The sequence below is a fragment of the Mustela putorius genome, unplaced genomic scaffold, assembly GCF_011764305.1.
Source record: "Mustela putorius furo isolate JIRA1106 unplaced genomic scaffold, ASM1176430v1.1 tig00003987_pilon_pilon_pilon, whole genome shotgun sequence".
NCBI classification, from domain to species: Eukaryota; Metazoa; Chordata; class Mammalia; order Carnivora; family Mustelidae; genus Mustela; species Mustela putorius.
The window spans coordinates 4,802,256-4,825,090 of record NW_025422126.1 but is presented as its reverse complement, the minus strand read 5'-3'; the positions used below and the strand labels follow the sequence as shown (position 1 = coordinate 4,825,090).

The following is a 22,835-nucleotide window of genomic DNA, read 5'->3' as shown; positions in this document are numbered from 1 at the left end:
GACCCTGATGCAGGGCTTGATCCCAGGACCCTGAGATCATGACCTGAGTTGAAGGCAGAGGCTTAACCCACTGAGCCATGAGGCACCCCACAAATATAATTCTTAACTGGGAAAAACTGAGAGAACTAAACTCAAGAATACAGCAGGGATATCCACTGTCACCACTGCTGCTCAACATAGTAACTTGCCTCAGCATTCAGACAACAAAAAGAAATAAAAGTCATCCAAATCAGTAAGAAGAGGTCAAACTCTCACTCTTTGCAGATGACATAATAGTCTATGGGGAAAACCCAAAAGACTCCAACCCAAAATTGCTAGAACTCATACAGGAATTCATCAAAGTGGAGGGATACAAAATCAATGCACATAAATTAGTTGTATTTCTATACACAAACAATGAGACAGAAGAAAGAGAAATTAAGGAGCCAATCCCATTTACAATTGCACCCAAAACTATAAGACACCTAGGAAAAAACTTAACCAAAGAGACAAAGGATCTGTACTCAGAAAACTATTGAGCACTCATGAAAGAAATTGAGGAAGACACAAAGAAATGGAAAAACATTCCATGCTCATGGTTTGGAAGAACAAATATTGTGAAAATGTCTATGCTACCTATACATTCAATGCAGTATACATTCAATACGTATATACATTCAATGCAATCCCTATCAAAATACCATCAATGTTTTTCACAGAACTGGAACAAATAATTCTAAAATTCATATGGAACCAGAAAAGAGCCTGAATAGCCAAACAAATGTTGAAAAATAAAACCAAAGCTGGTGGCATCACAATTCCAAACTTCAAGCTCTATTACAAAGCTGTAATCATTAAGACAGCATGGTCCTGGCACGAAAGCAGACACACAGATCAAGGGAACAGAATAGAGAGCCCAGAAATGGATCCTCAACTCATGGTCAACTAATCTTCGACAAAGCAGGAAAGAATATCCAATGGAAAAAGGATAGTACCTTCAACAAATGGTGCTGGGAAAATTGGACAGCCACATGCAGAAGAATGAAACTGGACCATTTCATTACACCATACACAAAAATAAAATCAAAATGGATAAAAGACCTCAATGTGAGATATAAATCCAATAAAATCCTGGAGAACATATGCAGCAACATCTGTGACCTCAGCCATAGTGACTTCTTGCTAGACATGTCTCCAAAGGCAAGGGAAACAAAGGCAAAAATGAACTATTGGGACTTCATTAAGATAAAAAGCTTTTGCACAACAAAGAAAACAGTCAACAAAACCAAAAGACAGCCAACAAAATGGGAGAAGATATTTGCAAATGTCTTATCAGATAAAGGGCTAGTATCCAAAATCTATAAAGAATTTATCAAACTCAACACCCAAAGAACAAATAATCCAATCAAGAAATGGGCAGAAGACATGAACAGACACTTCGCCACAGAAGACATCCAAATGACAAACAGACACATGAAAAAACATTCAATATCACTCAGCATCAGGGAAATACAAATCAAAATACAATGAGATACCACTTCATACTGGTCAGAATGGCTAAAACTAACAAGTCAGGAAACAACAGATGTTGGTGAGGATGTGGAGAAAGAGGAATCCTCTTATGCTGTTGGTGGGAATGCAAACTGGTACAGTCACTCTGGAAAGCATCATGGAGTTTCCTTAGAAAGTTAAAAATAGAGCTGTCCTACGACTCAGCAATTACACTACTGGGTATTTACCCCAAAGATACAAATGTAGTGATCCGAAGGGACACCTGCACCCCAGTGTTCATAGTAGCAATGTTTGCAACAGCTGAACTGTTGAAAGAGTCCAGATGTGGGATGCCTGGGTGGCTTAGTTTGTTAAGCGGCTACCTTCAGCTCAAATCATGATCCCGGGATCCTGGGATCGAGTCCCACATCGGGCTCCTTGCTCAGCGGGGAGCCTTCTTCTCTCTCTGCCTCTGACTGCCACTCTGCTTGCTTGTGCTCTCTCTCTCTCTCTGACAAACAAATAAATAAAATCTTAAAAAAAAAAAAAAAAAGAAAGAACCCAGATGTCCATTGACAGATGAATGGGTAAAGATGATGTGGTACACACACACACACACACACGAATATTATGCAACCATCAGAAATGAAATATTGCCATTTGCAACAATGTGGATGGAAATGGAGGGTATTATGCTAAGTGAAATAAGCAATCAGAGAAAAATAATTATCATATGATCTCACCGGGTTGTGCAATTTAAGAAGCAAAACAGAGGATCATAGGGAAGAGAGGAAAAAATAAAACAAGGTAAAATTAGAGAGAGAGACAAACCATAAGGAAACAAACTGAGGGTTGTTGGAGGGGAGAGGGATAGGGGATGGGGTAACCGGGTGATGGGCATTAAGGAAGGCCATGCAATGAGCACTGTGTATTATATAAGACTGATCTTCTATCACTTCATCACTGAGCTCTACCTCTGAAACCAATAACACATCATACATTAACTAATGAATTTAAATAAATTTTAAAAACCTGTACAAGGACCCAGGTTTTAGGCTTCCTACACCTTGCCCTTCCCTCTGCTCACAAGAAAGAGATACATGAAGCTCCTTTTCCTCCAACACAGTCTCCTGGGTGCAACTGGTAGGTAGGAAATAAATCTTTATTGTGTCAGTTTAAAAGTCCCTTGCCATCCCATCCTCACCTCCCATCTATGCTGTGGGCTGGCTCCCCTGCACATCCTGAGGCCGGGGTGGGCTAAAGGCCCAGCTAGCCTCCCCCACGCACCAGCCTCCAGTCCACAAGAGTTATGTCAGCAATGCCTGGCGCAGCATCTGTTTCTTTTGGGGTGTGAGGCGGGTGGGGAACTGGATGTCGAAGAAGATGAAGAGATCTCCCTTCTTAGTGGGGTCCTCGGGCAGCGGCATCCCCTCGCCTGACACCTTCTTGAAATACTTGGGACTGAGACGTGAGGATGAGAGAAGGGAAATTAGCGGCCCCGCAGAGGAGCATTTTGACAGATCCCAGGCTGCCCCTGCTTGCATAACTTCAGGCAAGGGGCCATCAGTACGGTTTTCCACCATGGGGCTCATTTCAACCAGAATGGGGTGGGGGCTTGTTCAGACAGCCTGCTCCCTCGACAACCCTTTTACACTGAGTCTCTAACAGAGGGTTCCAGAACTAGAGATACCACCCTGGGTTGGGATGCTGAGAGGCTGAGTAAAGCTTCCCATGGGGAGGGCCTTTCCTGGAAAGGACTTAAGGAATACAACTCAGAACACTAATGAGAGGTTCAGGAGGAGGAAGGCAACCAAGATTGCCCAACACGGGGGCCCTCTGGGCTCTAAAGTGGCCTTGTGCAAGTTAGAGAAAGATACTCCCGTTTACCAGGTGACTGCAGCTTGGCCAGAGGTGGGGCTGGATTTCAGGTCTCTCTGGCCAGGACTGAACGGCACGGGGCTGCCCAGCGTGCCACTACCCTCCAAGGCCCAGGCCAGCCCTTCTGCCAACTAGGTCCCAAGCAGGGGCACTTACTGGACAATATCATTGATGGGGATGTTGAGCAGACGATCGTCTAGGGTCTTCACCTCCACAGTGCAGCAGGTCAGGGCCTAGGGGACATGAGGGCCAAAGGTGGGAGTGGGGGAGGTCACCTTGGCCTTTCTGTTTAGAAGGCACTTTCTGAGCTTATTCAGTGCCAAGCCATGAGCCCTGCCTCAAGGAGGCACAAGGCTGTTCAAGGACTCACAGAAGAGCAAGCCAGGCAACTAACTACCTGCTCGCAGGAGCTCAGTCTGCTACGTAAGACTGAGGATGACATATATTATGATAGAGTGAAGTCAAGGAGTCTGCGGGAGCCAAGGAGAGGCCCCCCAAACATTTTGGAGTGGGACAGGAGGGCGGCCCCATGATGGCAGTTGATAAGGGTGAGAAGGAGCTTGCCAGGGAGACCAGGTGGATACAGCATTCCACGCAAAGGGCATAGCACTAACAAGAATCTGGAGGTGTGAGCAGGCAGGAGCTCCGAAGAGCACGGTGGTCGGAGTGCACGGGGGGAGAACCTCAGGGGCAGAGTGTGGAGGGCCCTGAACATCATAGGAGATGCTGAGACAAGCCAGTGGCACAGTCCAATAAGTCCAATAAGTACGGGGAAGAGCCTAGAGAGTTGGGAAGGGAGGCGGGAGGGCCGCCAGAGGGCTCCTGGGCAGATGCAGGTGCTCACACCCAGACTGAGAGATGAACAGACCAGGTGGCGGGACTGACTGAGTGACTGCCTGCAGGTGCAGTGTGGGAGGGAAGGCAAAGCCTAGGCCGGTGCTATTCTGTGCTTGGAGTCTGAGGACACAGAGGGGCCCTGAAGACACCACATAGATTCTATGTGCTCTCCTCGCGTTCTGAAGGCCTACCCCATGCAGTGGGGGGAGTGCAGAATGCGGCCGGCTTGCTCACTCTCATCTGCCCACCTCTTCTCCTCTACTTTGCCCACTTACCTTGCCCAAGGGAATGGGGTTCACAAAAAAGAGGTTGTCGTTCTCCCTGCGGAAGCGAGGGTGTAGCTTCTCCTTTACGATGAAGATGATGTCGGCTGGGATAATGTTGGGGCCCTGGGCAGAGGAGGCTAAGGGTTGACAAGGGCTAATTGGCTGTGTGTCACTGGCCAAGTTCCTACCTCTACTGGTCTCCATGTCTTCATCTGAACAATGAAGAGATTAAACCAGGTTTTCTGGAAGGACCTTTACAGTTTGTTTTCGTATCCGCTTCTTTGAGAAGCCTACTCGGGTGAATCCAGCCCCCCCAAATGCTTCTCCTCTATTGAGCAAAAGGATTCACTCAGCTGGAGGGGGACGGGGTTTCCTGAGGTGGTGGGCAAAACTCTGAGCTGCAAATTTGAAGACAACTTCCAGCAAGCCTCTGTCCTGCCAGGCTTCATTAACTGTCGCTGTGGGCGACAGGCCCACAGTCCTCAATGTGCTCCAGACTATGGTAAAGGGAACCCAGACGCAGGAGACCAGAGAGGCCCTAACCTAGGTGGGGAGGTCAGGGGAGGCTGCCCACAGCTGGGAGCATTAGAGCGGGGTCCTGAAGGGCGTGTTTTGGAAGTAGATGTTTTACAGGTGAGAAAGGGAGCAAGAAGTGTCAGCCGAGGAATTAATCTCTTTCGGCTCTGAAAACACCATCACTCTGCCTCTTCTCAGACTTAAGGATTCAGCATGCCTTGAACAATAATTTTATATTTTTATTTAAATAAGTAATTATCATTAAGATATTAAATGGTATTAAAATTATTATTAATAAGTGGTTTCTGAATAGCTCCTGTAGTTAGGCTTTATTCAAGAAGCACTGAAGAAAATCAGGAAGAGAGAGCTCTTGTGCTCTTGCCCTGGCAAATCCCTTCCCTCTCTGGGTCTCAGTTTCTTATTCTGCAAAGTGGGGAAAATCCCTGGGTATCCACTCACAGAGGTATGATGAGGCTCTGTCGTCTATAAGAGACTTTGGGGATCATCTCACCCACTCTGCAGACTGGTCTCTCTACCAGAGTAGGGCTCACAGGGGCAGGAGAAAGCATTGCCTCCTTCCCTCAGTCTTCCCACTCCATGGACAAGCCCAGGCAACTGACACTAATTAAGGATGGATCCTAGTCAATTCCCTCCTTCTCACCTGGTCCCCTTCCTTCTCAAAGGTGATCCGTGTGCCCTGCCTCCAACCAGGTTTCACATCAATTGTGAGAATCTTGTCCTTGATGGTAGAGGAGTACCCATCCTCGTTCAGCACCTGCAGCCAGATGGCGAGGGGGGTGGGGTGGGGAGAAGTTTGCTGGGGATTTCCCGGCTGGCCTTTTCACATGAGAAATTTGTTACAGGGGTTCTGTGCTCGGGATCATTCCTCTAGCAACAGGGAGAACCTTCCAGAGCCATTCCCACTCTCACCCCATTCACTGGAACCAAGGACTTATAATTCCAGGATGACAGGCTATGTCATAGGGCTGGGACTTGAGATGCCAAGTGGTCACCATGAGTTGATCAAGCCCCCAACTCCTGCCCTAGAAATCACGTGGCCCTGGCCACTAACAAATACATAGTGAACACATACCCAGGTCCTCTCTCCAAACCAAGAGACTCTGGCCACGAGGCTCTGGGAGGTCTCTTAATCATGAAGGGAGAAAGACCACAGAGGTCAGCATATTCAAGCATTCCCTATTATGTCATCCATCCATTCCCCAATCACATGCCCAGACAAGTGCCATCCGCGGAAAGCATGGCCATTGTTGGCATCTCCTCTTCTGGGGAAAGGTGTTAAAAGGTCTTGCTTGTGTGCCTAGCATAGGGTTGGGCCACGGGACAGGGCCAACCCAAGGACTGACTGTACCCTGGGGCACTGAAGGTCTTCAATCAGACTCCTTGGGGAATGTCCTGCAGCCCACCCTCCATGCCCACATTGTTTCTTCTTCCTTGTGAGGCTTACACACTGATGAAGCCCTGGGGGTATGGTCTGGTAATGCCCAGAGGGCAGAATTCACGGGAGACTCTGCACATTAAGAGCCCAACTTCCCACAGGGATGGGGATGAACTGAGAGGAAAGGAAAGACTCTGTCCCAGTTAGGAACACGGGAGAGGAGATTCCTGCATGGGATAGAATGGGACCTTTGATTGTCCCTTCCAACTTCAGATTCTAGAATTCTATTATCTTATGTCCCCAAACTTGAGATTTCATGATTCCATCAGAGACCATACCTGAGGTCTCCAGTGAGGACAGGGAGGAGGTTACTTGAAAGATTGGACAGGATAGGTAGTGGCTCCCAGTAGGAGGAAGCCCAGTACTCACCCTTCGGGAGATCTTAATTTTCTTGGTGCAGCCGAAGAATAAGTCCTCCAGGGATAGGTAGAGGTCTCGTTCAATTGGGGGGTCCTGTTTCTTGACTCCCCGGCCCCGGAGCCCCCCAAAGTTCAAATCTACCTCATTTCCTTCTTCATCAAAAAACTCTGCAGGAGGTGGGGAGAGGAGAGGAGTAAGAGAGGCTGCTTCCAGGGACCTGGATGCACAGACACCTTCACACATATTACACCCCAAGTGTAATACCCAGCATCTCATTCCTATCTTGCAGACTCAGACTGTTAAGCCAGGTCAAAAAGTTATCCTTAATTGCAGATCCAATGATTATCAATCCTTGCCACTTCCCACTGCTTCAAACCCCCCACCCCACCCTTTTTGGATAGTCCCACACTCTCCTGACTCCTTTCCCCCTAAACTTGGGAAATACCCCTGGAGACTGGCTGTCTCAGAAGGGAGAGGAGTGCCCTCTGGTGGCAGCTCCTGGTATTCCAGAAATGACTCCTGCAGTTAGAAGGCCGCTGGGAGAGTCATAATAAGCATTCTAGTCCTTCCTACCCTTCCCGAGGCTCCCCTTTCCCTCATGTACAGCCCAGCCCAATACCACTAGAGACCCCAGACTCAAGTTTCTATGAAGTCAGCCGCTGACAAAGGGCTGGGGCAGGGGTGGTTCCTTAAAAATTTGAGAGTTCACCAAACGTTTTTTTCTTCAGTCTCTTTTCTCCCTGCCCAGCTCTATACCCATAAACATCTCTTGCTGCCCTTCCATCCCAGTCCAAAGAGCCCTTGCCTCTTGAAGTGCTATGTAGTAGTTTGGTTCCAGTTTTTCTGTTCTTGGATTGGAGTAATAATGCCTGATCTGCCTTCTACCATTAGGATTAAATAACAAGATGATGATGAAGAACTAGACATTGCTGAAAGCTTACTCTGCAGCAGGAGCTGGTGTCAGTGCTTCACATGGTTCTCTTACAGGGAAGAGAGGCCAAAGAAAATGCTCACAGCCCCACAGTCCATCTGGACTCAGACAGTGTGACTCTAGAACCTGTGTCCTGAACCACTGTGCTTATCACTACATGTGAAGCCTTTTGTGTAGAGTCTAGGTTGCTATCATAATTCAGATTTTTTGGGCAAGGCCTCACTGTAATGTGTGCCCTGCTGTGCTGTGCTAATGAATCAAGAGGCCTGTGAATTACCTGGTCCCCTCTTGTATCATTCACTGAATTCATTCGTTCACCCTGCAGCTATGGTGTACGGGGCTATAGACACCCCAGTAGCCAGGTCATAGGAAGGCCTTGTCCCTCGGCCCTGTAGGGAGACGGGATCCAAGAATCCCTGGGGTGAAGCACTGAAGCAGTATAGCTGCTTCTTCTTCTTCTTTTTCTTCTTTTTTTAAGATTTTATTTATTTATTTGTCAGAGAGAGAGAGAGAGAAAGAGCACATGCAGGCAGAGTGGCAGGCAGAGGGAGAAGCAGGCTCCCTGCCAAGCAAGGAGCCCGATGTGGGGCTTGATCCCAGGATCCTGGGATCATGACCTGAGCTGAAAGCAGCCACTTAACCAAATGAGCCACCCGGGTGTTCCGGCAGTATAGCCCAAACCTTGTAAGCAATGCCCCTATAAGCTCTGGGTTGGCTCCTCCGAGCTGTCTCTTTTCCATGTGCCTGTCTCTGGGAGAGACAGATCCATTGTACAGTATCTTTCAGTCTGCAGAGCGCATGTTCATAATGGATTTATAAAGCCTGTTATCTCATTTGATAATGATGGGTGAGGAAAGGACTAGTATAGTCATTGACCAGAAAGGAAGTTGAGGTTTCAGAGCGGTGAAGGGATTTGCGGAGAACCACACAGCTCGTAAGAGGCAGTGTGTGGATCTGAAACAGACCTGACCCTGAGTCCCCCGCTTTGTCCAGTTACACATGCAGCTGATGAACTTAGTTCCCTCTGGTAGACAGGAGAAGGCAATGCAGGGTGGGAGGGGGCCCGGAGGTAGACAGACAGTGAGCCGTACTCAGTTGTTATTAACATGGAGAAAAGGAAAAGAGAACTTCTGAAATGCAGAAAAGCGGTGGTATAGCCAGGCGGAGAGGCTACAGGGGGACAGGCAATGAAACCGAGCTTCTCTGAGTCGCAAAACTGAAGCCAGGAAGACAGGTCTGAGGGTCAATTGTCCTTACGAGATGACCCTGAGCCTCAGAAATCAGCTCTTTGTCAGTTTGTTGGGATGTGGGATCATTCACACAGCCATCCATGTACTCAGCTGACTAACACACACTTGTATAATGAAATCTGATGCAGCTATTAAAATGAATGAAACAGATCTGTATACAATATGGTACATAATAAGATCATCTCCAAGATACACTAAGTGAAAAAAACTCAGCATGTACAATATGGTCCTCTTTCCTTAATTAGGTAAAAGGCTTATGTAAACATAAATATATGCTCATAAATGCACAGAAAATTTCTGGAAGGATACATAAACTGTTGGCAGTAAGTGGCTGCTCCTAGAGAAGGAATAAAGGCTGGACTTTATTTCTTCTTTAATACAATTTTTTTAATCAGGCACTATATCTATTTCTTAAATAAACAAAAGGATTCAAGGAAAAGAAACCTTTTATAGCTCTGTCCTTTCCCAGTAAGGCAAGTGGGGAGGTGGGGCCTCTTACCACCAAAGGGGTTGTCTCCTCCGAAGAAATCATGGAAAACCTTTTCAGGGTTGCCGTGGAAGACATAACCAGTGGTCCATGGGGTCTGGGCTCCATACTCCAGGGGAATCCCGCCCTTCAGGCCCTCTTCTCCAAACTTGTCATAGATGCCTCTCTTCACAGCTGTGGACATGTTGCACCTTGAGGAAGGGGCCGGTCTCGGGGACTAAGATAGCTACTGGGCTGGGAAGCAGATGAACACAGGGTGGAGAGAAAAGGGAAAAAGCAACCTTATTTCTAACGTGCCTGTTGTCTGGCAGTCTTTGGAAGGAGATCTGAAAAGTCAGGTGCGGAACCTCATGGTGGGTGCATCTAGGTAGGGGCCTGTAGCCTGGAGGAGAGCCACAACGGTGGCGGAGGCCTGGAGGAGGGATCTGGAGATTAACAGTCAGGCTACTGTCCTGGAATTGGGCTAAACTCATCATCACAAATACAGTTTTTTCTGGGGCAGGTAGAATCCTAGCACCTTGAAATTCTAGAATCCAAGAATTCTAGAGCTCCCAGATTCTAGAGCTTTGAACTCCTACAGTCTAAGGACTCCAAAGTCCTGAGAACTCGGGACCAGAAAAACCTTTGTGATCTGGCCATTCTTCGGCACAGGATCTGTAACTAGTCTCTGGGACAAGACTTCAGGATGTCCATGCAGGTACTGCCCAGGGCAGAGGGGAGGAATCGCTTTCTATACTCCTAGTTTCAGGAGATTTCTCAATCACCAGCCTCTCCATGCCCCTTTATAGACATGCTCTCCTTGGCCGTCCGGGAAGAGTAAAGGTGCACACCAGCTTCCAGCCTTGGCAGGAAGCATCTCACTGTGCCCATCCCTGCGGGCCCAGGGTGAATGTGGGGGCTGTGGGGACCTGCACCAGGTCCTGCCCCCTCCAAGACCAGCTGAGCAGATCAGCTTAATCCAAGGGCTCCCCACGCCACGTCAGCCTTATCTCTGGACTCCTGAGATAGGCGACTAATTCTTCGTGCTGTTTTCTTTCTAAGTTTGCCCAGGGCAGGAAGAGGAATGCCTCCTCTCTGTTGGGCCCCCTCAGAAAGCCCAACACCCAAGACCTGAGGAAGAGAGCAGAGTCACTTACGGTCGCTCAGCACATCATAGGCCTCTGCTATTTGCCTGAATGTCTCTGCTGCAGATGGCTCGCTGGACTTGAGCGGGTGGTTCTTCAGGGCCAGTTTCCGGTACCTGGAGGAGAGAGGATTCATACTCGTCATAGCAGCTGAAACAGGCCCAAGGTGCTTAGAGCTGGCTTAGAGCTGGCTCTCTGTTCACTGCTTTGATGTTCCCAGCTATAAAGTCTGGGCTGTGGTAGCCAAGGTGGCCCATGGCTCAGATGCCCTTGAAGAGGGCCCAGCGGGGAGAAAGCGTAGCTGCCTGCCCTCGGTGTTTGTGCTGAAGCTACCCCTCCTCCACCTGCTCCAGCTAGGGCCCAAGCATGGTGAGGATGTTCGTGCTTGTGCCTCCCTGTGGGACACAGGACCCCTCCAACCTACAACCTCTGCCTCGGAACTCCTGCCAATCATCCGGACTGAGCATTTTCTCCAGCCGACTCTGCGGCCCTCCCCACCCAGCTCCCCCACCACAGGCATCAGACCTGCACTGGGGTCTGAAGACCCTCCTGCCCACTCTTGCTCCTCCTTGACCCTCACACATGCCTCCCCCAATATATTTCGAATCCTGTCTTGATGTCTGAACTGACCCCTAGGCTTCTTGGGAAGATCACATAAAATAAGGCGTCAAAGGGCTGAGTACAGAGAGGCACTCAGCACATGTCAGGCCCTCTTAGTGTCTCCTGCTTCTGTGCTCATTCGCTGCCCAGCTTCCATAGCTGCCCCATCCCACCACTCAAATGAGGCAGCACCTACAGCATCTGAAAATCTGTACCCTCAGTGTCTGGGAGGAAAGAGCTGGCATGGACTGGGGGATTTGTGGAGTTGATAAAGGGGCTGGTCTCGGGGACTAAGATAGCTACTGGGCTGGGAAGCAGATGAACACAGGGTGGAGAGAAAAGGGCAAAAGCAACCTTATTTCTAACGTGCCTGTTGTCTGGCAGTCTTTGGAAGGAGATCTGAAAAGTCAGGTGCGGAACCTCATGGTGGGTGCATCTAGGTAGGGGCCTGTAGCCTGGAGGAGAGCCACAACGGTGGCTCACCAAAGTGTGGGAGATAGGGAGGATAACCATAGGGGACGGCGCTGTAGCCCAAGGTCAGGAGCCCTGAGGGACCCTGATGCCCTCGAGCCTATAGGAGTGAGGGGAAGGAGAAGTTCATGACATCCCACAGAAGGGTGTGTGGATGGGGGCCCTTGGCAGGAGCCGTCACTTCATTTAAGGAACATAGCCAACCTGAAGGGCCCTGCTAGGAAGGGAGCTGGGAATAAAGACCCCAGCCCCTCTCACCTCCCTCCCAATCACCTGCCTTGGGCTCTCTTCAGGAAGCCTGAGCCCCACGGTGTCTACTGATGCAGTTCAGAGGGCCCAGCTCCCAGAGCCATCTTGGTATCTCCTCTCTGATGTCCCAAAGGCCTCACAAACTCAATGAGCCCAAATGAAACACACTTTCATTCCCCCATTTTTTGCTCACTTACCCAGGAACTGCAGCCAAAAACCTGAACGTTATCAACTCCCAGGTTCTTTGTCCCCTCCACCCCCATCCCACCCGTTACCCAGGCACGTTGGTTTTTCTTTCTCCCTAATGTTCTCTTCCTGCTGCTTCATCCCTACAACTATTGCAGAACTATGGTTTCCTGTTTCTAGTGCTCCCCTTCCCCAGGCCTTTTGGCGTGCTGCCCCCTGACCAAGTCACTCTGCGGCCTAAATCCTCCACTGGTTTCCCCTTTGTCTTCAGCATAAAATCCAAATCTCTCTGAGATTCAAGCCTCTGCTTCTCTCTCTGGCCTTCTTACTCACAGCTCTCTCTCCCCACTCCCATGACCTCTACTGACCTTCTGCCCAGGCTCCAAACTCCCCACACTGCGTTGCTCATGTCTTTGACATTCTACTCCCTTCACCTGTAACACTCACCCCTCTCCAGTCCCTCCCATCTCCCACTGGCACATTTTCATTCATCTTCCAACACACAGCTCAGGGTCAACTCCTCCAGGATGCCTTCCCTAACTGCAGCCTCCATTCTGGGTTAGAATCCCCTTCCCGAGTCCCCAGTGCCTTCCATCCCTAAACTTAGTACTTGGTGCTCCAGCTGGTTATTGACTGGCTTGTCTCTCCCACTAGCGTGATTTCCTTGAGTTACTGTGTCTGGTTCTGTGTCCCTGGTTGCCTAGCTCTGAGCAGCAGAGAGTAAAAGAATGACCCAATGTAACTGTCCCACAAGGCAGCCCATCTCAGGGTGGGACCACTCGGACTTGGAGGCAACATTTCATCTTACTGAGTGAGGCTTGCTGTCCTCTAACTCTGAAGGTCCTAACTCTGACCTTGGAGGCCTTACAGAGAGTATCGGCTTCTTCCACCTTCAGAGACTTGAAGACAATTGTCATGACCTCCTTGAGGCTTTGAAACCAGCCCTTCTCAGTTACAAAGGCCAAAGTCAGTTATGAGGAGAACTGAAAGAATATTCTATCAATGAGTAAAAGTAAGTGGGTTTGAGAAGAGTTCCGTGTTCATATAAACTTGAGTAGTTGTAAGTTTTACTTACAACCATCACTGTTTTACTGAGTGCCCAAGACGGAGGTGAGTCACAGCTCAGATGTAGCAGCTGAGACCAAATGAGAGACACTGAGAAGGGAAATAGCTAGGCAATTAGGAATCATCGTGGAGCTTTTCTTCATTATATTACATTCAGCATTTTGAGCGGGGGGGTCAAGAATCTCGGTACTCCAGTATGGCACTCATCTCTTAAAACTGTCACAATAGAGAAGGGTTAAGGGCTATTGTTTGAAATACACGTGGTCCTTTTAACCACTCTATAGGACCTGGTTTTGGGGCAAATGATTGCTGGGCATTTCATATTCATTATCTCATACAATCCCATATTAATACTAGAACAACCTTTATAATTATTAATTTTTAAGAATTTACTTATTAGAGAGAGTGCATGAGAGAGAGCACAAGCAGGGGGAGGGGTAGAGCGAGAGGGAGAAGCAGGCCCCCTGCTGAGCAGGGAGTCCAGTGAAGGGCAATCCCAGGACCCAGGACCATGACCCGAGCTGAAGGCAGATGCCCAACGCACTGAGCCACCCAGGTGCCACTGTTTGTTACTGTTATTTTAGAGATGGGAAAACGAGGCCCAGAGAGGGCACTTTGTCCATGTCACACAGCTAGTGGGTAGGAGAACCTGGATTCAGATCTAGATGTTTCTAGTGTTTAAGTTTGGCTTACTTTTCGGCACTCCAACTCTTTGTGACCTCTCCTTAGATGGCTCCCATTGGCCAAGGAGATGCTCTGAACTGTGGGTGACATCACACACTGTCCTGAGTTATTCTGTAATTGTCTCATGAGTCTGTGTCTTGTTTCTCAGCCACACTGTAGACTCTTTCGACTTACCCCACAATTAATGCCCTATAGGACCTGAACCACAGTAGGCCTGGTGTCCAGATACTGGTTACTAGGCACATGGGCTTGGGATAATAATAGCACCTACCTCTCAGGGTTGTTGTAAGGATTAAATGAAATAATGATGGGAGGTTTTCAGAACAGAATCTGTACATTCAATAAATGGATTACTGCCCAACCGTAATTGTATTATCCCAGATTCCTCCCTTTTACCTTACCCTCCAAAGATCTGATTAAAAGCCAAGTCAAGAGGCGCCTGGGTAGCTCGGTGGGTTAGGCCTATGCCTCCAGCTCAGGTCATGATCTCAGAGTCCTGGGATCGAGCCCCCATCGGGCTCTCTCCCTTGATTATCTGCTCAGCGGGGAGCCTGTTTCCCTCTCTCTCTCTGCCTGCCTCCCTGCCTACTTGTGATCTCTGTCAAATACATAAATAAAATCTTGAAAAAAAAAAAAAAGAGCCAAGTCCATTCTCTCTCTTCTCACCAACCCACTGTCCTGCTTCAAGCTTCATCTTCTTTTTTCTTTTTTAAAAAGATCTTATTTATTCATTTGAGAGAGAGAGAGATTGAGAGAGCACATAAGCAAGGAGAGGGGCAGAGGCAGAGGGAGAAGTAGGCTCCCTCCTGAGCAGAGAGCCCGATGGGGGGCTTGATCCCAGGACCCTGAGATCATGCCTTGAGCTAAAGATGAACGCTTAACCCACTGAGCCACCCAGGTGCACTTAAGCTTCATTGTCAGCCTTGATTATCCTGACAGCCCCTGAATAGGGTCTCTCTACTTCTAAAATAAGCTTTCACAACCCTCTGTACTTCTGTAACATTCATCACACTTATGACTTATTCATTATCTGTATTAATCAACAAAATCAAGCTACTTATCTGTCTGATTCATGATCATATCTCCAGCTTCTACCACTGCCCCTAACCATAGGGTAGGCACTCAATAAATATACATTTAAAAAACACATTTTTTTTTTTGAGAGAGAGAGAGTGCGTGTGTGAGCGAACAGGGTGTGTGTGGTTTGGGGGGAGCAGAGGGAGAGACAGAATCCCAAGCAGGCTTGACACCTAGTGTGGAGCCTGACACAGGAATCAATCTCATGACCTGGAGATCACGACCCAAGCTGAAATCAAGTCAGATGCTTAACTGACTGAGACACCCAGCTGCCCCCCAAAAACACTTTTTTTTTTCTTCAGAAAAATGTGCTGACTCCCATCCTACACTTTTTTGGAAATGGACCGCAAAATCCCCAAGACCTGATGGAAGTATTGAGAAATGCCGTTCAGCATTAAAAACTCATCTGAGGGGCACCTGGGTGGCTCAGTGGGTTAAAGCCTCTGCCTTCGGCTCAGGTCATAATCCCAGGGTCCTGGGATCAAGCCCCACATTGGGGTCTCTGCTCAGCATGGAGCCTGCTCTCTCCTCTCTCTCTGCCTGCCTCTCTGCCTACTTTTGATCTCTGTCTCTCAAATAAATAAATAAAAGCTTAAAAAAACAAAAACAAACTCATCTGATGGCCAGAATAAAATCGGAAACACACCCATTTGGTCAGGTCACTCAACTATTTTCAATCCTTTGGTTCTCCATAATCAGAATAAAGTTCAAATGTCTCCTTTGTCCTGACTTTTATTGCTAGGAAAACCAGGATGAGCAGGAAGAGAGATAGGGTTTAGGAGGTAAAGCATGATGGATTGGGAACTCTAACCCAGCCCAAACCTAGAGTATAGGTAAGCAAGAATCAAGAGAAGGAACAAGGTTTATCTTGCCTGCCCTAAACTGTGCAAGAAAGCTCAGTTTGGAAGATAAAGGTGGAGCCTTCCTGGCACTCCCCTAAAGCCTCACTCCCGCCCCCCACTTACGCCTTCTTGATCTCGGCATCCTCTGAATTGCGAGTGACCTCAAGCACGGAGTAATAGTCCTGGCCCATGGCTGCCTGGCAAGGCACCCAGTTGTATAATCCCGACTCCGAGAGGGCTGTTAGTCTGCATTCTCTGGTTGCTCCTGACAACCGCACAGGGGCACTCTGGGAGTGGTAGTCCTTCCTGCCCAAGCAAACCACCTGTTCAGTTCTGCCTCACAGAAGAGCCAAGAGAAGAATTAGAAGAATAGGGGCTGACTCTGTGACCCTGATAAAGGTCACTCAACTCAGAAACTCTCAACTCAGTTTTTAAGGAAAGTAGCAATTAATTTTAATTAAAACTTTTCAGAACAGGGATGCCTAGGTGGGGCAGTTGGTTGAGGGTCCGACTCTTGGTTTCACCTCAGATCATGACCTCAGGTCATGAGAACGAACCCCACTGGGGCCCCAGGGTCAGTGCGGAGTCAGAGTTGGCTTGTGACTCTTTCTCTCTCTCGCTCTGCCCCACCACCCCCACTCCAACACACTGTCTCTCATAAAAAAAAATCTTAAAAAAAAAAAACAAACATTTTCAGAACAAATGCATCTAGCTGATTTTTTAAAAATAAGTTTTAAATTTTAGAATAGTTTTAGACTTTCAGAAAAGTTGGGAAGACAGAATTCCCATATGCCCCACACCCAGTTTCCTGTACTCTTAATGGCTTACATGAGAAAGGTATACTTATCACAAATAATAATCAATATTGATACATTGTGATTTTTTCTAATGCTCAATTTAGTGACATTTATTTATTAAGTTTTAATTTATCTGCACTATAGTTTACAGTGTTATATTAGTTTCAGGTGTACAATACAGTGATTCAATAACTCATGTATCACCTGGTGCTCATTACAATAAGTGCCCTCCTTAATCTCCAACACCTGTTTCACCCATCCCTCCACCATCTGCCCTCTGGTAACCATCAGTTTGTTCTCTCTAGGTAAGCATCTGTTTCTTGGTTTGCCTCTCGTTTACTCCCACCCAGGTTAGTTTGTTTTGTTTCTTAAATTCCACATATGAGTGAAACCATATTGTATTTGACTTAAACTGACTGGCTTATTTCATTTGGCGTAATACTCCCTAGCTCCATCCATGTTGTTGCCAATGGCAAGATTTCATTCTTCTTTATGGCTGAACAATATTCTGTTGCATAAATACACCACTTTGTTATCTGTTCATGTACATGGGCTGTTTCCATAATTTGGCTATTGTAGATAATGCTACTATAAGCACAGGGGTGCATGTATCTCTTTGAATTGGTCTTTCTGTATTTTTTGGATAGATACCCAGCAGTGTGATTACTGGATCATGAGGTAGGTCTATTTTTTAAATTTTTTAAAAAGATTTTATTTATTATTTGACAGAGAGGGACAGCAAGAGAGGGAACACAAGTAGGAGGAGTGGGAGAGGGAGAAGCAGGCCTCCCACCAAGCAGGGAGTCTGATTGTGGGCTCAATCCCAGGAGCCCAGGATCATGACCTGAGCTGAAGGCAAACACCTAATGACTGAGCCACCCAGGCACCCCATATTTTAAAACCTTTTTTGTATGTGTGTGTATGTGAATATATACACACACACATATACATACACACACACACATACATATATATGTGTTTTATTAACATATAATGAATTATTTGTTTCTGGGGTACAGGTCTGTGAATCATCAGTCTTACACAATTCACATCACTTACCATAGCACAGACCCTCCCCAGTGTCCATCTCCCAGTCCCCCTATCCCTCCCACCCCCTCCACTCCAACAGCCCTCAGTTTGTTTCCTGAGATTAAGATTCTCTTATGGTTTGTCTAATTTTTAACTTTTTGAAGAACCTCCATGCTGTTTTCTCATAGTGGCTGCATTCCCACCAACAGTGCAGGAGGACTCCTTTTTCACCACATCCTTGCCAACACTTGTTTCTTGTGTTGTTAATTTTAGTCAATTTAGATGTGAGGTGATATCGTAGTTTTGATTTGCATTTCCCTGATGATGAGTGATGTTGAGCGCCTTTTCATGTGTCTGTTGGCCATGTGTAGGTTTTCTGTGAAGAAATGTCTTTTCATGGCTTCTGCCCATTTTTTAATAGGAGTATTTGTTTTTTGGGTCTTGTTTTAGCAGTTCTTTGTATATTTTGGATATTAGCCCTTTATTAGATATGTCATTTGCAAATATCTGCTCCCATTCAGTAAGTTGACTTTTAGTTTTATTTCTTCCAGATACCTCATTTATAATGGAAATCCACACTTTTAGATTTCCTAGTTTTTAACCTAATGTCTTTTTTTCTATTCCAGGATTCCAACCAGGATACCACGTTACCTTTAGTTGTCAGGTTTCCTTAGGGTTTTGCTGGCTAAAACTGTTTCTCACTTTTCTTGTTTTTTGATGATTTTGATAGTTTAATAAGGAGTACCGGTCGTGTATTTTGTACAGCCTCTCAATGGGATTTGCTTGATATTTTTTCTATGATTAGACTGAGGCTAGGGGCTTCTGGAAGGAAGACCACAGAGGTGAAATGCCATTCTCATCCCAACATATCAAAGGGACCTACTATCAACATGACATCACTGGCAATGATGACCTTCACCTGCTGAGGTAGCCTTTTCAGTTTTCTCTCCACTGTAAGGTTACTTTTGTTTCCTCCTTTCTGGATTGTACTCCTTGGAAGAAAGTCATTTCATGGCCCACCCTTAAAGAGTGGGGAATTCTGTTCTACCTCCTTGTGGGCAGAAGCGTCCTATTTTCCACATCCCACATCCAATCAGTCACTAAGCTCCGTCTATTTTACATCTTAGGGACCTCTTAAGCCTCTTCGTCCTCAGAGCCATGGTCTTGCTTTGGCTTTCACTTTCCAGCAAAGCCTTTCCAACTTCCGCACTATCCTGCCCATCTTGCCTCTACCCTGCCAAGACTTTTGCCCACACATTGCTCACAGTTAATCCAAACTGCTGACCCTGGCACATAAGCATGCGGTGATCTGCTCTCGCCCCATCTACCCTAATCTTCCCTACCAGGGCACACCAACCCCCTTGCTCCTTGCTTCTCAGAATGCTTGAGCATGAAAAGCATGCTTGCAACTGCCCCAACTAACCATTTTCTCTCTCACATTCACATTCATCTTTGGAGCTACCTCTCTCAGATCCTCCAGTGTGTATATATACACATGCCACTGGCCCTGCCTTCCACCAAGCTAACCCTTGCTTATTTTCTTTTCCTTAGGAAGTTTATATGCACAGAAGAGCAGCATTAGAACATTCCTTATTGAAGGAATGTTGCCCCTGTGTGCTCCTCTCTACCTACTTAGTATTCGCTTGCTTTTATTCATTGTTTCACTACTATGCATCTCCTGTGGCGTACTTGTAAATATTTAACAACCAGCTCACCAGATAGAAAGATTTATTCACTTGACAGAGGGAGACACAGCGAGAGAGGGAACACAAGCAGGGGGATTGGGAGAGAGAGAAGCAGGCCTCCTGCCAAGCAGGGAGCCTGATGCCTAATGCAGCGAGCTCCATCCCAGGACCCCAGGATCATGACCTGAGCTGAAGGGAGACACTCAACAACTGAGCCACCCAGGTGCCCCTACATTCTTACCAATTCTTGATGTCCAATTTTTAATTTTCTTTTAAAGTACATGTACACATACATACATACACACACACGTGTGTGTGTGTGTGTGTGTCTTATTTTAAGTAGGCTCCATGCCCAACATGGAGATTGAATTCACAACCCTGAGATCAAGAGTTGCAGGCTCTACCCACTGAACTAGCCAGGCACCACTGATGTCAAGTTTTTAAATGTTTGCCAATATAGATGTGAAACAACAACTCATTGCAGACTTTGATTTCCATTTTTTTGTCTTTTCATGTTTATTGCCCATTTGTTTTTTATCGTGAAAGCCTATTTATGTCTTTTGCCCATTTTTCGTAAGATTTTATTATTTGTCAGAGAGAGAGAGAGAGAAAGAAAGAGAGAGCACACAAGCAGGGGGAATGGTTGGCAGAGGGAGAGGAAGAAGCAGGCTTCCCACTGAGCAGGGAGCCCAGTGTGGCACTTAATCCCAGGACCCTGGATCATGACCTGAGTCAAAACCAGATGCTCAACCAACTGAGCCACTCAGGTGTCCCTCTTTTGACCATTTTCTACTGGGCTTTTTTTGGGGGGGTAGGGGGACTCTTCACGTTTTATATTTGTTGAAAATAGATAAAATAAAAACCCCTTTCATTTCCAAGCTTGTGTTTTTACCAATTTTTTTAGGGGGGTAGAACTTACCAATCTTTTCCTTTTTGATTATACTTTTTATGTCTAAGAAATATTCTCTGTAGAGGGTCATAAAGATCTTCACCTATATTTTCTTCTGAGAGTCCATTTCACTCTTAAGTCTTTAATTCACCTAGAACTTTTTTTTTTTTGGAATATGGTACAAGGTAGTATCATTTTCTTCTTTTTGATATAGAGTTGTCCCAGAACCATTTATTTAGCAGTTCTCTGTTTCCCGCACCAATCTGTATTGACTGCTGTGTTATGTATAAACTTTCCATATATACGTGGGTTTGTATCTGGACTACTGGTCCACTGGTCTTTCCCTGGGCCAATGCCACACTATATCCCTTCCTTTTTTCCTCCTCCTCCTTCTTCAGGAGCTTCTTTTCTAAGTACTACTCCTTTACTCCTCTCAAATGTAAATGTGTTCTTAAAAAAGGATCTAGGGGCGACTGGGTTGCTCATTGTTAAGTGTCTCTTAATTTCCGATCAGGTCTTGATCTCTGGGTCCTGAGATGGAGCCCTATGTTGGGCTTCACCCTGGGCATGGAGCCTGCTTAAGATTCATTCAATCTGGGGCACCTGAGTGGCTCAGTGGGTTAAAGCCTCTGCCTTCAGCTCAGGCCATGATCCCAGGGTCCTGGGATCGAGCCCCGCATTGGGCTCTCTGCTCAGCGGGAGGCCTGCTTCCCTTCCTCTCTCTGCCTGCCTCTCTGCCTACTTGTGATCTCTGTCTGTCAAATAAATAAATAAAAATCATTTAAAAAAAAAAGATTCATTCATTCTCTCTCTCTCTCTCCCTCGGTGCAGTCAGTTAAATGTCCAATTCTTGGTTTTGGCTTAGATCGTAATCAGGTGGGAGATTGAGCCCAGTGTTGGGCTTAGTACTTGAGTTTCTCTCTCCCCCTCCCTCTGCTTCTCTCCCCACCATGCCCTTTTTTTTTTTTTTAAGATTTTATTTATTTATTTGACAGAGAGATGTCACAAGTAGGCAGAGAGGCAGGCAGAGAGAGAGAGAGGAGGAGCAGGCTCCCCACTGAGCAGAGAGCCTGATGTAGGACTCAATCCCAGGACCCTGAGATCATGATCTGAGCTGAAGGCAGAGGCCCAACACACTGAGCCACCCAGGCGCCCCACCATGCAGTCTCTCTAAAAGAAAAAAAAAAGAAGAAGAAGAAGAAGACTCCTTTCTCCCTCCCTCCTCTCTTTAAAAAGAAAAAAAAAAAAAGGATCTAATGTCAGTCAGTTGGGGGAAAAGACAGCTATGTTTTAAAGCTCATCTCTAACTGTGGATGAAAACGCTGGGTCCCTTAATGGCATTTCAGGTATTAGTGACTGAGATATTTAAGAAATTTTCTGGGTCCTCTGAAACCACACTATTTAGAGGAGGACCTGCTTTAAAGTAGCTATTTCACATCCTTTGAGGCCTACTTTAGGAATATTTGGAAAAGTTAAAACACACTTCTGGAGTTGGGCCAAAGGACAGAGAAATAAATTAAAGACCTAAGAAGTCAACTGCAGGTTTGGGATAAGTTGAGGGGTCAGTTAGGAAAACCAGCCCTACCCAGGGCTGATGTCCTTCTGGGGGCAAAGAGAAGCTGGTTGATTCCCTGGAGTGGACAGTGATGGACGTGGTTGAATATTTTATCGAGGCCAGCTTCCCCAAGCAGGCAACAGCTTCCGAAGAGTGGGATATCGATGGCCAGTCTTTACGCAGTGCACTGATAACGCTGACTGGCCTGTCCATCTATCTGGGCACAGCCCTGAAAATCTATGAGCACTACATCGAGGTGCTGCAGGAAGGCCACTTTGAGGATGATGACCCTGCTGGCTTTCTAGGTTGAGCACCCAGCCTCCCCGCTGCCCCAACCCATTCCAACCCCCATCTACCAAGACCCCAGTGTCTAGGAACTGGAGGGGGTCACTCTCAGCCCTCATAAGATTCCAGTGAGGGACATTCCTCCCTACTCGTCTCTTCCCTGTTTCCCCAAGCATACACATGTGGCCCCCAGCACATCCTATACTCTACCACAGAGGAGTGTGGAGTGGGACAGGGCCTGCTCATTTCACCCCAGGAGGCCAGCCCTCCCAAGTCAAGGACATTTGGGGGGGAAATGGGGGCTTCCCCTCTCCCCTAGACCCTCTTCAGTTCAGCCAGATGTTTCTTATATGTTTTGTTCTGCCTGTCCATTTTGCTGGGTGGTCTTTCCTCTCTTCCCCAGTTGGGTCTGCCCCTGGCCTCTGTCCCCTAGGAGCAGCTGGAGTGAGGTCCCTGAGTCTTCCCTAACAGTTTCTTTCTGTTGGTTGTCACTCCAGCTGGCTGTATTGCTTTTTAATATTGCACTGAAGGTTTTTTAAATGAAGTTTAAAAAAAGAAAGTTGAGTGGTCAGAAAAGAAACTAGATCTTTTTTCTTTAATCTTTTTATTTTATTTTATTTTATTTATTTGACAGATCACAAGTAGGCAGAGAGGCAAGTAGAGAGAGAGAGAGGAAGAAGCAGGCTCCCTGCTAAGCAGAGAGCCCGATGCAGGGCTCGATCCCAGGACCCTTCAGCCTGAGCTGAAGGCAGAGGCTTTAACCCACTGAGCCACCCATGCGCCCCAGAAAGCAACTATATCTTGATGTTGCTATGCTCAATTCAGATTTGTGTGACTTGAAGCAAG

The 22,835-nt window shown here is 46.9% G+C and overlaps 1 protein-coding gene across 2 annotated transcripts; it reads right to left on the bottom strand.

Annotated features, from left to right (window-relative positions):
• Positions 1–2,614: 2,614 nt before the first annotated feature.
• Positions 2,615–16,023, bottom strand: DNAJB13 (DnaJ heat shock protein family (Hsp40) member B13). 2 transcript variants are annotated; one of them, XM_004768076.3, is made up of 8 exons: positions 15,873–16,023; positions 10,588–10,691; positions 9,464–9,625; positions 6,793–6,950; positions 5,629–5,742; positions 4,461–4,574; positions 3,505–3,581; positions 2,615–2,931 (listed from the first exon to the last, which is right to left on the bottom strand). In XM_004768076.3, exons 1-8 carry the CDS (start codon positions 15,938–15,940, stop codon positions 2,778–2,780), a joined length of 951 nt encoding a protein of 316 aa, XP_004768133.1. In that variant the 5' UTR covers positions 15,941–16,023; the 3' UTR covers positions 2,615–2,777. The 2 variants fall into 2 exon arrangements, with proteins under 2 accessions (XP_004768133.1, XP_004768134.1); XM_004768077.3 differs by having other exon boundaries at positions 9,464–9,685; positions 15,873–15,911.
• Positions 16,024–22,835: the final 6,812 nt, after the last annotated feature.

Coding starts and splice junctions, on each gene's coding strand:
- DNAJB13 (XM_004768076.3), bottom strand. CDS start 15,940: ATGGGCCAGGACTATTACTCCGTGCTTGAGGTCACTCGCAATTCAGAG. Junction 6,951..9,463: donor AGGAGACAACCCCTTTGGTG/GTAAGAGGCCCC, acceptor CACCTCCTGCAG/AGTTTTTTGATGAAGAAGGA. Junction 5,743..6,792: donor AAATTAAGATCTCCCGAAGG/GTGAGTACTGGG, acceptor ATCTGGCTGCAG/GTGCTGAACGAGGATGGGTA.